Source organism: Nanorana parkeri, unplaced genomic scaffold, assembly GCF_000935625.1.
Source record: "Nanorana parkeri isolate BGI_ZX_2015 unplaced genomic scaffold, ASM93562v1 scaffold220, whole genome shotgun sequence".
NCBI lineage: Eukaryota > Metazoa > Chordata > Amphibia > Anura > Dicroglossidae > Nanorana > Nanorana parkeri.
The window spans coordinates 1326169-1340225 of NW_017306488.1; the positions used below are offsets into that span (position 1 = coordinate 1326169).

The following is a 14057-nucleotide window of genomic DNA, read 5'->3' on the forward strand; positions in this document are numbered from 1 at the left end:
CCAGTCTCTCTACCTTAGGAGAACTAAAGTGGATTCTTAGCCTGGGGTCCAGTGTGGGCTGCTGTGCTGTGACGGCGCTCCATCCATGTTTGCATTGCTTGTACAACCCCCTTGCACGCCCTTTAGCTAATCTGAGAGACAGAACGTGACATCACTACGGTCCAGGCACCTCTACAAGACATGCGAGGGAGCTGTAAGCAATGCAGGTATGGATGGAGCTCTCTTGCGGTCATAGCTCCAGCCCACCCCACCTTCAGCTGACACTCGGCGCCGAGCAGCACATGAATGGCTGCTTGGTGTGAGAACTGACAGTGTTGTGCTAGGGGGAGGCTGAGCAGCCTCTCACCTAGAAAAGTGGAAGGCATGCAGCGACCCACTGAACAGGGGCCCACTGAACAGCGACCCACTTTTGGGTCAGGACCCACCAGTTGAGAACCAAGGCTCTATCACCTACCCATAAGGGCCGAATGACAGAAAATCACTCCAATTCCCCATCCACGCTAAACATCATAGTGGGGAAACCTCCCCTGCCGGTTAGTATATTGTGGCTCTATGAATACCTGAAGTGACTGCTTGTGATTTTTAGAAAGTCAATCTTTAGCTGATGATGTTCCAGCAAGCTTTGTCAATTTTTAAATTGACTTTTGTTGAGCTGGGTGGTGGTGACAGGGTCACCCACGACTCAGAGTACAGAAGATTTTCTGTTTACACAAGTTATATCACTGTAAAGCGGTGTTGGGTTTTGTCTCCCTTTCTAATCTACGTCATCATGGTACGTTATGTCACCTTGAAGCAGATATTCCATCATGTTGATGGTCCCGCCTGTAACAGGCATGGTGGTCACTGGAGGAGCCTCCATTGCAAATCCAATTATCCCTGAAATAAAAAAAAGTGAGAAAAATATGGTTATATGAGATACCGTGTCAATCACCAGCTGCATTTAATGATGCGTGTTATTTTTCAATCAATGTAGCATGTATGCAGTACAGCAGAAAAATATCCTGTGTAGTCACAACCAACAAATGCTCACTACCAGACGTGCTCAGGAAAATAGAGAATCACTTTCACCATACACACTGATTACACAGTCTCCTCTAGGGCCACCACACATGTTAAAATCTGACCTTACAAGCCACTTTAGTTTTACCAAAATGATGTAATACAAGGGCCCCTAGTTTATCCAATCAATTTGTAACTAATAAGGCAGGCTTTCACACAACATAGTTGTTGGTAGATCTGAAGAAGATTGTACAATCAGATTGTAATGCATGTTCTGCAAAGGCCTCCCTAATGGGATACAAATTGACTGGGAAGTTCAGCTATACCCTCACATGACATCGTTTTTGTAGATCTAAAGTTGATTGTACAGAGATTGTGACCATAAGGCACTCATGTGGGAGATCAATGCCCACTACTCTTGGGACCTCTAGCAACCTTGCTAGAGAAAAGCTGGATTAAAAGGAGAACTATGAGGTGAGTGCTTTTCACTCAACTCATAGTTCTAGCCGACCTGTGACAATGAGACTGTCACAGGTCGGCTCAGTAGATCGGGAGGTGAGCGAACACATACCGGCGTTCGCTCACTTCTCGATCCTGGCACGGCTCTCCGCCATGACAGGGGAGGGACTGGATTCCCCCCTCCCTGCTCCGATCCGCCAGCGCTGACTGGCGGAACGGACGGGGGAGGGTACAACTGGCTCTGCCTCTACATAGGCAGAGCCAGCTGTCACTCACGCAGCTGGGTGTATCCAGACATAATTGTCGGGATCCACTTCGGCTGCGGCGTCTCAGTATACTGCGAGCTGCAGCTCGCGGTATACTGAGCCTAGGGTGACGGGAGGACGCTAGTTTGTGTCCTCCCGTTACCCTAAGGAGAACTACGGGGAAAAGCCCTAACCCCATAGTTCTCCTTTAACCCCTTCGTGACTGACCACGTACAGTGTACGTCACCAGCATCGGGGCTGTTTAAACAGACTCCCGGTGACTTTTGCCGCCGGGACTCTGTTTAAACTTGTAGAGCCGACTGTCGGCTTTACAACAGAAGCGATCTGGGCAACTTACCTGTCGCCAGATCGCTTCTGCATCCCGAAGAAGGGGAAAATGAAAAAAAGGCCTCAGTCATGAAGGGGTTAAATGAGATCAATTAGAAGGAAAACCAATGCCATGTATGGTCAGCATAAACCCATGGCACTATTTTTGTGTAAAGAACACTGATGTGGACAATTATATAGGAAGGATGCCCACGATGACAGGTGGTGCCCAAAGTATGGAATATGAAAGTCATTTATTTTACTCTTATGATAATGCTATGTCACTGTGCATGAGTGTGCCAGTGTCATGGGGGAATGCCATACAAACTATGCACATAACAGGCAGAAAAGAAAGTCCTACAGGAAGATGCGGGAGAGTTCATACAGGAGGAGGTGTTTTGTAGCTCTCCCAGTATACAGAAAGAGAGCACAGTAGCACACCCCTCCGTCTCCCCTACACAACGATACCAGGCTCAGGGTGAAGGCGGGAGCAGGACCGTTTCTCTCACCTTCTAGTCAGTGCCGATATTCTCGCCCAAACCTATCGCTGGTAAGTAAACCGGAAGTGACGTCGTTGGGGCGCTCGAGGAGTTGGAGTTTTCCACAGAACACAGAGCTTCCACCCGCTCTCCAGTTGCCGCTCTGCCTCTCACCAATGTATCTGTATCCTCAAGCTCTGTGTCTCCCTCTTACGTCACAGGAAGTCTGAAGATCCCGAACAGAAGCTGAATTTGAATGGAGCGCACAGCATCATGGGACTTGTAGTCTTTCCCTTGCTTCTCTTTGCTTTACCCCACCAGTGTAGCAGCGTTGAAGTGCGCTAAGACTTTCTATCTAAGGTTGAGCACAGGGCTGCGTAGTCAGTGAATGTTAGATAGTTGGTACAGTGCAAGTTCTGGCTTGGGACAATGTATTTTTGAAGTTAATGTATTTGTGTCGGTGATAATTAGGGGGATAGTTTATTTTAAGCAAGTAAATATAATTTCGTGGAAGTCAATTGTTGGAAATAATAATGTGGGTAGCAGTGGCAGCCCCTGTATTTCTCACACCAAAGGGTTACTTTCATGTTTAGGGTTAACTCCTAAACCTAATCTATACTATGATCACAAGCCCTATTCCTTCAAAATAAGTGCACTTTCAGAGAAAGTTCCCCCTCCTTGGTAGGGTTGCCACCTTTTCTTCAAGCGAAACCCGAACACTGTAGCGACGAGCGGACATTTTTTTAGTAGAATGAGTGCTGGCTTATTCATATGTAAATAGCGCCACCCATTCATATGTAAATGAATGGGTGGCGCTATTTACTTTTAGTGGGGGGCCAGTAGCCCCTATCTTAATTTTAGTTGCCCCTGTCTGCCTGACATCTTGTGTCCGGGTTTCTGCTGCCATGAAACCCGGACACAGCATTCAAAACCCGGACTGTCCGGGTGAATCCCGGACTGTCCGGGTGAATCCCGGACAGGTGGCAACCCTACTCCTTGGCCTAACCGATCTCACCCTCCACAAACACATACTTACCAGGGAAGAATGTGTATGGGCTTGGTGCAAAGATTGTGCAAAACTCTCAGTGACACACACCCTTCCTGGCCCAATCAGATGCGGCCAGGGCATTCTCTGTTCAACAGCTACACATAAGAAAGGAGTGGGGGAATACTCCGACTGCAGCTGATAGGGCTGGGTGGGGGTGTCACAGACAGTTTTTCAGGAGCTTGGATGAACCCAGTTTGCACCAAGCCCATGCACATCCCTAAGGCCCTATTCACACCAGGGAGTAGAGGGGACAAGAGTTATGGGAATCCATGTTCCTGTACTTTTGTGGGACTTTGTTTCCCGTGTTTGTTTCACATCCCCATTGTGCCAACCATTGAAAAGACATACGTGTTGCAAATTTGCTAACAAATACACCACATTTTTTCCCCATGTGTATGTCCGGAGGGAAAAACTCCATAAGGGAGGAAACACTGTTTGCTTAGCTGCATTTGGGGTGCCATTACCTAGTAATGGCAACGCAAGGACATTCCGCATTTGTGCACATATCGTGAATGCGCGTCAAAGCGTGCACGTTTGACACTCAAACTGGGCCTAATACCTCCCAAGATCCAGGGCCTCCCATGTTTATTTACATCCTGTACAAACACCCCCTTGGCCGCAGCTGCACAGTGGAGCCCCATAGACTTCTATAAGGCACTTTTTGGGTTAAGGTGAATGTAATCAATGTATGGACCAAAAGTGGGGGGGTTTTTTGCTTTTTTTTCAGGTTCAACATTTTTTTATTGAATTTCCAATAAAAAGACAGTTGAACAGTATACAGCCAAACATACAACAAAGGGTGCATACAGGCCAAGAATATTCTAGTACAAGATATAATAAGATTGGGACTGCAAAGTCATATCCAAGAGAGTTATAATGGAAACGCTAGATAATAGTTACATCAATCCTTATGGCTTCGGCAGCCCTTATTATTACCTCCAATAGGCTGTTTGTGGAAAAGAAGAGGCTAATGACTGAGATACGTGGCAACCTAGACAACATCACAACAAAAAGAAAGGAAGAAAAGGGAAAAGTGAGAGGAGAAAGGGAAGGAGGAGGGTTGATCCTGGGATCACCTCATCCACCAGCCAGTTTGGGTAGAGGCCAAGTTAGAAAACAAAAAGAGACAGATAGAGGTCCAAAGGTCGGCTGTCAAAGGATGGTGGTTGAAAGGACTTTATCCAAGGCTCCCACATTTTTGGAAATGTCGGCATACTGTCAGTCAATCATGCTGTTAGCTTCTCATCACCAAATGTCTGATTCAATCTCTTTTTCACCTTGGCAAAACAGTGAGTCAGTTAACCACGCCTTCGCTATTCTTTGTTTGGCCACAATGAAAACATGCAGTAGGAGTTTAGTTTGTCTCTTTTTTATATTTTTTTTACTCTTTTGTCTGGGCCACACAACAGAAAACTAGAAGAAATATCTCCAAAGACCAGCTGTCCCTAATGAAAAATTTCCCTTCTGGTGACAATAGTTTGATTTCATTATTTGGCACCCTGTTATATGGGATTGTGATGGAGAGTACAGTACAGGGGGCCGCATGGATTGGTTCTCTGTTCACATTATCATAGAATAAGATGAGACAAGGCTTAAATGAAAACAAATCTTTTACTGCAAATAAGTAGGGATGCACCGATACTAGTATCAGTGCCGATACCGAGTTTTTGGGCGAGTACTTGTAGTCGCCCAAATGCTCTGATACCTTCCCCGACACCGGAACTTCCAGTCAGAAGGAGATTTTCTCTGACTGGCAGTGCCACGAGGGAACATGTAACCGGCTTCCCGGACAATCAGGAAGCCAGGCAGCAGGTAGTGGCACGCTGCCCGGCTTCCTGATTGGCCGGGAAGCCGACTCCGTGCTGATTGGCCAGGAACTCGGTTTCCCAGCCATTCAGCATCAAGCCAGCCAAACAGCATGGAGCCAGCTTCCAGGTCAATCAAGAAGCCGGGCGGCTGGTAATGACACACCGCCTGGCTTGATTGCCGGGAAGCCAGCTCTATGCTAGCAGAAGTACCGGTATCAGTACTCGGTATCGGCGTGTACTGAAATATAAATATCAATACTCATACTGAATACCGGTATTGGTGCATCCCTACGAATTAGTATGAAAAGTGGTTATGATGCACATTACAGAAATTCAATAACAATAAGCTGGATTTACATGGACTTTAAACAAATGTGTTAAAAAAAAGTTATCCAGGATGAGTAATGAAAAAATCAGCAAAGCGATTTCTAATAGAAAATAGATTTATTGGTCCATGCACAGAATGCCACTTATCCAGTACTAATACATGGGCCACTGTGTTCTCAAAAATCACACTTAAAGTGACTCTAAACTCAGGAGTTAAATCTTAAAATGCGTTCAAGTACATTTTACTAATAACAAAAATGCAGCTTATTTTTGCATCACTCGGCTGTAGATCCTCAAATCATCTCTGAATTAGTGCTGACACTGTCCTTCCTTCTGGAGGGGGGCTACTTTAGTGTCACTTTAATTCTGCACAAAAAATCCTCATATTTCTGCACAAAATTGTGATGGACATAAGCTCCATTTACAAGCATTGTGCACCTTGTGTAGGATTTACCATATATTGCCAAGAATCCCAAATGTACACTATACAAGCTTCTTTCTTTGCCCTGCATAGCCAATAGTTAAAGATTCTTCTCATGTCTGTGAGATTTCTTTGAGATTATGGCCTCATTAACTCCTTTCCAATTGCAAAGGCCTCATCTGCCACAACACATATGTCATGTTTGTAGAATCAGTGCCAGGGAAAAGGCAGACATCTGGACAATCCAGTCGACAATCTCGGAGATGGTGTCCAAATTGAGGATGCTGTAATAAAATATGCTGCAGTCTCATAACTGCCTTTGCCAACAAAAATAAATGTACATTTGCATCAACAACTGCCATAGGAACAGCTGAACATTTTTTTTTGCAATTGAAATAATGGCTACCAATGGAAGCTTGTTTCATGAATAGAATAGATCCATATCAATGTCATATCAATGTCAAAGAGAAGGTCGGCAAATCTTGTTTTACTACAGAATTCTTCTTTCTCATCCCACTGTGCCATGCTCGGGATCGGTAGGAACCTTGCATTTACCACACACTAAAAAGCACAGGTATCACTGATGATCTGCCTTTTTGTTGTTTTTCCCACATGAAATCCAAAAGGAAGGGAGCTCTTGCAGCATACCTGCCTCTATTGTGTGGGCTAAGAAGAATGGGGATCTCCTAGCCTGATGATTGGATGATTAGGCATGAGCATTGTCACATGCTGCTCCCCTATACTCAAAAGCCCCATTCCATTTCCAAGGGCTCGTCAGTGGCAGGCAGAATGTGATCATGACTGGGTAAGTATACCTGCTTTGGTGGGGAGGCCCAGACACTGTCACTTAGCTCTGAATGGTGTAAGTGACAGTGTATTTTTTTAACAGGCTCCCAGAGACGTGGCAAGCCGCAGCGTTAATATTTTTTTCTGTTCTATGCTCGTATGACTGGCCGCATCTGCTTATACTGTATATCACCATTGACTTCTATGGTGCTGACTCCTGAGGCATGAAATACAATGTAAAAGGACCAATAGCAGTCTATACTGCTTGAATGAGCACACATTTTGGCCAAATGCTGCCAACCTTGTAGAAGGCCCCAGCTCTATGATCTTGATAAGTATACAACACGGAAATGCTCAGACACCACATGCTGGTATCCTACAGAGATGCTGTGCCAGATATTTGGAGCTACACAGAGAGTACGGGACTCAAAACTAAGTGAAGAAATGCTATTTATAAAACACAACGCAAGTTACAAACAACATAAATAGCAATCTACACAAACACCAGTGAACACGTATCAAAGGTGAAACACAGTTATTCGCATAAGGTAAATTAATATTCTATGTCAATTTGGCTTTAGGACAGTCCATATTTCTGTATTTGCAGGAGTTGTTTAAAATCCTAATTTTGGAACATGTTTGCTGAGAAGACTCCCTGCTGCAGGGTTGGTAAAAGACAAGGTGCCCTGCCGCCAGGGTCTGGCAACTGGTTAGGTGCCCTGCCACTGGGAAATAGGACAGATACCCCTCCACTGGGGTCTGGTGCTAAACAAGGTGCCCCCCTGCCAGGGTATAACCATAAAGAAGGTGCCCTGCCACCAACAACTGGTGACAAACAATGCCCTGCTACCAGGGTCTGGCGACAGGCTGGGTAACCTGCTCACTGGATTTACTAAAACATACGGAAATCGAGACTCCAAGTCCTTCAAAGCAGTCAATATCCTTTCTATGTCAACTTTTTTTAGTGTATCTTAAAGAATAATTATGCTCAGTATATTTAATCATTCCGAACATGGCTTCTGCATTAGGTATGTGTGGCTCTTAGTACAACTAATATAACTCCCTTTTGGAGTTATTCTGAGCAAGTGTTCCCAAACCTGTGTTCAACCCTCACCAATAGTATTTGTTTTGTAGGTGAGCTTACGTTTTCACAGGCGGAGTAAACTGAATCTCAGGACAGTTTAGATACTTGTGTGGCTATCCCTAAAACAGGAACTGTTGGTGGGATAGGTGGATAGGGTTGGGAAACACTCAGTGTTGCGTGGTGCTTTTGGCTTGCTCTGTACAGCCTAGTCATCTGTTTTCAGACACCTAGGGGTGAAGTTATGAATGACTTCATCCACAATTCACCAGTGACTCTTTACCCTATGTATTATTAAACCAAATTAGTGTACATTCGCCCTAGATTCACCAAGAGAAATGTACGTTCCCTGACATTCAACAACACCTGTTCTTCAATAGGAAAAGGGCCTTACTGTAATATTCACCCTATGTAAGAAAACACAACCTATTTCTTTCTAAATCATCCTGGTTGAGCTGCAGAATCATTGATTTTATCTATGGATTGTCTACAGTTGTTTCCTATTAAAAAAAGCATGCCCCCCTCATCCAGGATCTATCCAGGCAAATTGCCCCGTGGCATTAGGGAAAGGGGAGGGTGGCGGTTTGGGAGAGGTACCTCCAAAAAACAGTAAATTACCCTACCAAAGCACCAGGACCTGATGCTGATGAGAAACAGGCTCTAGGGCAAGCCCAGGAAAGGATCCCAGGAGGGGAAGCTTAAAGGACAACTATGGGGTTAAGTCTTTTCCCCATAGTTCTCCTTAGGGTAACGGGAGGACACAAACTAGCGTCCTCCCGTCACCCTAGGCTCAGTATACAGCGAGCTATAGCTCGCGGTATACTGAGACGCTGCAGTATACTGAGACGCCGCAGCTCAAGCGGATCCCGACAATTGTGCCGGGATCCACCCAGAGGCAGAGCCAGCTGTACCCGCCCCCTCCCCCGTCCGTTCCGCCAGTCAGCGCTGGCGGATCGGAGCGGGGAATCCAGCCCCTCCCCTGTCACGGCAGAGAGCCGTGACAGGATCGAGAGGTGAGCGAACGCCGGTATATGTTCGCTCACCTCCCAATCTACTGAGCCAACCTGTGACAGTCTCATTGTCACAGGTCGGCTAGAACTACGAGGTGAGTGAAAATCACTTACCTCATAGTTCTCCTTTAAGTACCACCTAACCTTAGGGATCAAGTAGGTAGTCACCCCCTAACTGGTTTTAGGGGGTCTCCTGGTCTGCTAACCAGTTTACCAAGCATTTCTGTTAAGAAATATAAGTAAACAAGGACACTACACTATTTCAAAATTACATTAATAACATTTTGATTATTTACCTTTCCAGGTTCCGAAGATGACACATCTAGCATTGGCAGATGGGAGGGGGGAACAGGGTCGGCCCCTACTGCTCAAACTTCGGTGCCCAGGGGATATTGGGGAAAGTGTTCCCTAAACTTGCATAAAATGTTTTTTTAAATTTATATTTCATACCTACACAAACACTTCACACATAAGCCATCCTGTTTCCAGCAGCCCTTTCAGTGTACGGGATATGCTGAAGAGCCTGGTGTCCATCAGCATCAAACACTGTTTTTTTGGGGGAATCCCTCTGAAAGCACCCTCCACATGCAATGCTGAATGGCATGCTGCTTTCTATTAGCATAGCAGAGGGACTGCATGCTTAAAGTTATCTCTGGGGACACCAGCCCATATGCCTGGCATGCCAGGCTGGTTAGTTCTGGGAGGGGGGGCTATGAGATTTTGTTTTTAATATAACACAGGTATGTAGTTTATACAGTTTCAGCACCATGAAGAGCTACTGATGGCAGATTCGCTTGCAAGTTTTGTCTGTACACCCAATAAGATTTAATGGCTGTTCTCTGGCAGCTAAATTCACCTGGTGCACATTCATCCTATTGTAAGAAGGTGTAATGTGACTTGTGGAATGCAGGTTGAATCGCATCTAATCTCATTTAAGCAACTATCTATGGAAGAAAAGCCCTGGGTAAAGAAAAAACATAGTTGCCGTGGGGCTACGCCCACACTGTAAGGCTTAAAGGGGAACTTTACCCAAATCTTTAAAATAACAACAAACACACCTTTAGAAATTACAATCTACAAACACATATTTCTAGATAATTGCTGGCTTTGTATTCTTTACATGCCTTATTTTTCTTTTCTTTCCCAGTCTGCTGACACTGGGGTGAGAATTACCTTTCCCTAAGATCTCATGAGATTACAGATGAGATTTCCCAGCAATGCCCTGCTGATGTAACCTTCCCAGGATGCAACGCTTTGGCACATACATCATTTTGCCAGAACTGGACGAGGAAGTAGATGAACTGTATGTGTAAGTAAATGAAAAACAAGTTTAACTAATGAATGCAAGATGATTTTAAATCAGCATGCAAAGCTGCATGGTGATGTGATTTTTTAGTGAAGGGGGTAAAGGTCCACTTTAAGTGCTTGTTTTGTCTAATGCTGGGCACACACCTTACAACCAGCGCAAGGCTTCCTTACAGTAGTAGAGGTCGCATGGCTTCCACACACCTTACGATAATCTTACGATCGCGTGATTTCCCGCGATTATCGTAAGGTGTGTGGGCACCATAAGGGGTTCAAATAAAGCTCTTTCTCACCTGATTCTCAATCCCTTTACCAGTCATATCTCACCTTTCTCCGGCTCTCATGTCTAATGCAAGTCAATGGGCCCTGCATTAAATATGACATGACTGGTCCTTTGACCTAAGGGAGAAGAGACTGCAGGGATCGGTCTAGCAGCCCCATGAGTCAGGCAAGTAGTACAGCTTTGTTTAAGGTCCCCTAGACAAAATGTGCACTTAATCCTTACAGTGCAGAAGACGCCCCACTGCAAAGGTAATTTTTTGTTTGCCCGGAGTTCTTTAATTATTCACCCAGAGAATCAATAAATATACTGTGTAGACATCATTTTGTGCACTTGAGAATAGAAGAACTCTGAAAAGTGGCCAGGCTATTTTACTACCATGGGCTGTCATTAGCACCATAAGTGCATTATACATAGCTGCAGCACTTTTTATTTACCAGACTAATTTCCATTAGTCATATCCTGTTTGAAGTTTTGTTTGTGACACATACTGGGGTGGAAGCATTCAGGTTGATTTTCAGGTACATCTTTAAAAGAAACCTGAAAAGAAAACGTTACCATGGCTAGGGGTTGCTAGTTCCGTTCCGGTCATACTTGTGCACTAACCTTAACATAAGTATAAACCCAGGGAAGTCAGAATGGCCAACTTACATACTTGTCTCATTAAAGAGACGCTGCCAGCCATTGGAAACCATTAAAAGTGGGAGTGTTGCATAGGAGGAAGTGTTCCAATATGCCTGGTTTTACCATGCCCGGCAGAAAATGTCTCTGAAATGAGGTTCACTTTGTTACTAGGGGCCTGACATTAGGAATAATCCCTACTAACTGCCATTCTCTAGGGCACTGTTATTGGACAAGAGTATGGCAGTTGGCAGGGCTAAAGCTGGAGATACACCAGTAGAATTTCATTTGAAATGTTTTCTGAATGTTTGTTTGATTTTGTAATGGTTGTTTCTACTTGTCTGTTTTCTGCCACAATGATGGGGAGTGGAATCAGAGTCACAGGATGGAATTTTTTTTTCTTCTCGTTTTATATGAACATACAGAATTCGACATGTACAGAGCTGTACGTGCAGGCCGATTACAGTGTAAAGGACCATTTATTATGGACCTATGTAGCAAGGGTCTAAGGTGGACCTGCTTCAAACAACCTATTTGCTGGTACCGTCTTATCACAGACAGATTGAACAGACAAATGTGAACTTCCTGGTGATATGGTTTATATACTATACCCGTGCAGTGTTCTGCACCAAATGTGGAGATGCTGCAACATGGTGACAAAAGTTTTTTTTAGAGCCTTAGCACATGCTAGATATTTAAATATATTTGTGAAGACTAGTCAAAGTATATGTCAATTGCACCTGGATAGTACAAGTTTGAACCCTGCTAGCAGGTACTGGAAATAGCTTTGACAATATTTGATCATATGGATTAGGAGGGAATCAACACAATTACACACTGGGAATATGGATGTGTAAACTCTAGCTCGTACAGTGTTCAGCCATTTGACCTCTCCAAAGTACTACAAGACCTCACATTTCTTTCTGTGTATAAGATTTCTATATTTTAGACATTTGCAGGTCCCAACCTTTGTTATTTTGCACTAGCAAGAGCTCATGATATTTCCACAAGCTGGTGCTACTTTTTGTGCCAAGGCAGACATCCATTTCATTAATCATTTGCTTGGATGATCTCTCAAGCCTGCATAGATGGGAATATTGAACATTTATCTCCAGTTTTTTTTTAAATAAATTCTTTATTTTATATTTTAAAAGCTTTAACGGTGGTCACAAAAAGAGAAAAACAAGTGCATAAGTAGCAAATAGTTGCTCTCTTGGCACGGTCAAAGAAAATACACCAAATGCATTGCAAAGTATATGACAAAGTAAACAAAATAAGATATTTAAAGCGTTGAAAAAAATAAAGGGGAGGGTGTTCCCCCTGCTCAGCAAGTCAGTGACCCATATCTCAAGAGGGGGACATAAGTGTCCAAGTGCTTATGAGCGCATCTGTGGATCCGAGGGAGGTGTGTGAGGGGGACTTCTATCCCGAAGTGAAATGACATCCTGTCAATAGCATGCATAAGAGATGTCATTTTTAAAGCTTTAGTGTGCACAACAAAACAAACCAGAACAAGAGAAAAAATAAAACCAGTGTTAGGCAAGTGAATGTGAGTAGGTTGTGTGGTTAAGTGATGAAAAAGAAAAAAAAATGATATGGCATAAATGGGCCAGTAGTTACTAGGTCACTAAAGAGAGATGGTAGTAGGGCATATACCTAAAAAGGGTGGGGAAAAAGGAAAGGCAGGGAGGAGATGGATAAGGTTTCCCAATCAGGAGCAGGTCAGCGTTCTCCTGAGGGTAAGGTAGTCAGGGGACCGAATGTATTCCAACCAGGTTCGAGCGACTGAGGCAGAGGTATGTTTATATCATGGATACGGTCTAGTACTTGGCTTATGAGGGGGGGCTTCGGGTTTCTTCCAGAGTGCTGGAATACATGCCTGAGTGGCATTTACCACATGTCTGATCAAGGAGTGGGTATAGGAGCACAGCGGGATGGTGTTATGGAGGAGGAGAAAGAAGGTCCGGTCTACAGTTCACAGATACAGCAGATAAGTGTTTGAAGCTAACACCTTACATATTCAAAATGTTATACATCCAATGAATCTAGAATAATCAAATATAACATGGGTTTAAAATCAAATCTCAATGGTAAATATTGGATATTTATGGGTATATACAAGAGTATGCTGGTTGCCATTTTAGTTTAGTATGGTTATATTGTATTTTATGTACCCCCTATGCATATACATGACAGTAAGTGAACAGCTGGCTGCAACTCAGGTCAGCATCCCTGAACTTCTTATCTACTACAAGATCACAAGGACAGAGCAGTCTCCAGCACCCATCCATCTACTAGCTTGGAGAAGGGAAGAGCAAGGGGAATGTCTTGCTTTGCTCTGCATTTATGGAGACAGTTTACCAAAACAGATGGCTCCATATCACCCTGCAAGGGAAGAGAGCCACCCTAAAACAGGATATCAGGGCCACTGCTCAGGGACCAGCTGATTCTGCAGGAAAGGCATTTTAAGATCGAGGAGCAGCATCCATTGTGTGTGAACTAATCAGCATTTAAAATAGCTTAAACACTTCGACTTATCACTAAGCTAAGTAGTGGGGCTTTAAAAGTTCTTCTATAGTTAGTTGAAGACAACTCACACAGCATCACATTTGGTTAATGAGTTTTAGAAACACGAATATCTTTTAGTTACTGACCTAAAACAAGTACAGGGAATTTGTTGTACCCCAATTGTTGCATGTTTGATCCAAGCAAAAAACTAACGTTCAGCTCCAGGCCCCCTTCCAACCAGTTTACTATATCTTTTGATATATTTTGTTTCTGAAGTCCTCATGCAAATCACATGACACTGTTCTCTTCAGTCTTCTGGTGGTGGACAGCCCTCCAAAATAGTGTATATCAGT

General features: G+C 44.0%; 1 protein-coding gene across 2 annotated transcripts in view; it reads right to left on the reverse strand.

The window, feature by feature from the left end:
- The window catches only part of MED18 (mediator complex subunit 18), a 19980-nt gene that overhangs the window by 2141 nt on the left and 3782 nt on the right, over positions 1-14057 (reverse strand). Inside the window, exons 2-3 of one of the 2 annotated variants that reach the window (XM_018555983.1) lie at positions 11528-11537; positions 787-874 (exon numbers count right to left, since the gene is read on the reverse strand). In XM_018555983.1, the coding sequence (XP_018411485.1) occupies positions 787-859 (73 nt within the window). In that variant the 5' untranslated portion in view covers positions 860-874; positions 11528-11537. Of the gene's footprint in view, positions 1-786; positions 877-2539; positions 2555-11527; positions 11538-14057 lie in introns of those variants that run through there. The other variant, XM_018555982.1, reaches the window with a different exon arrangement.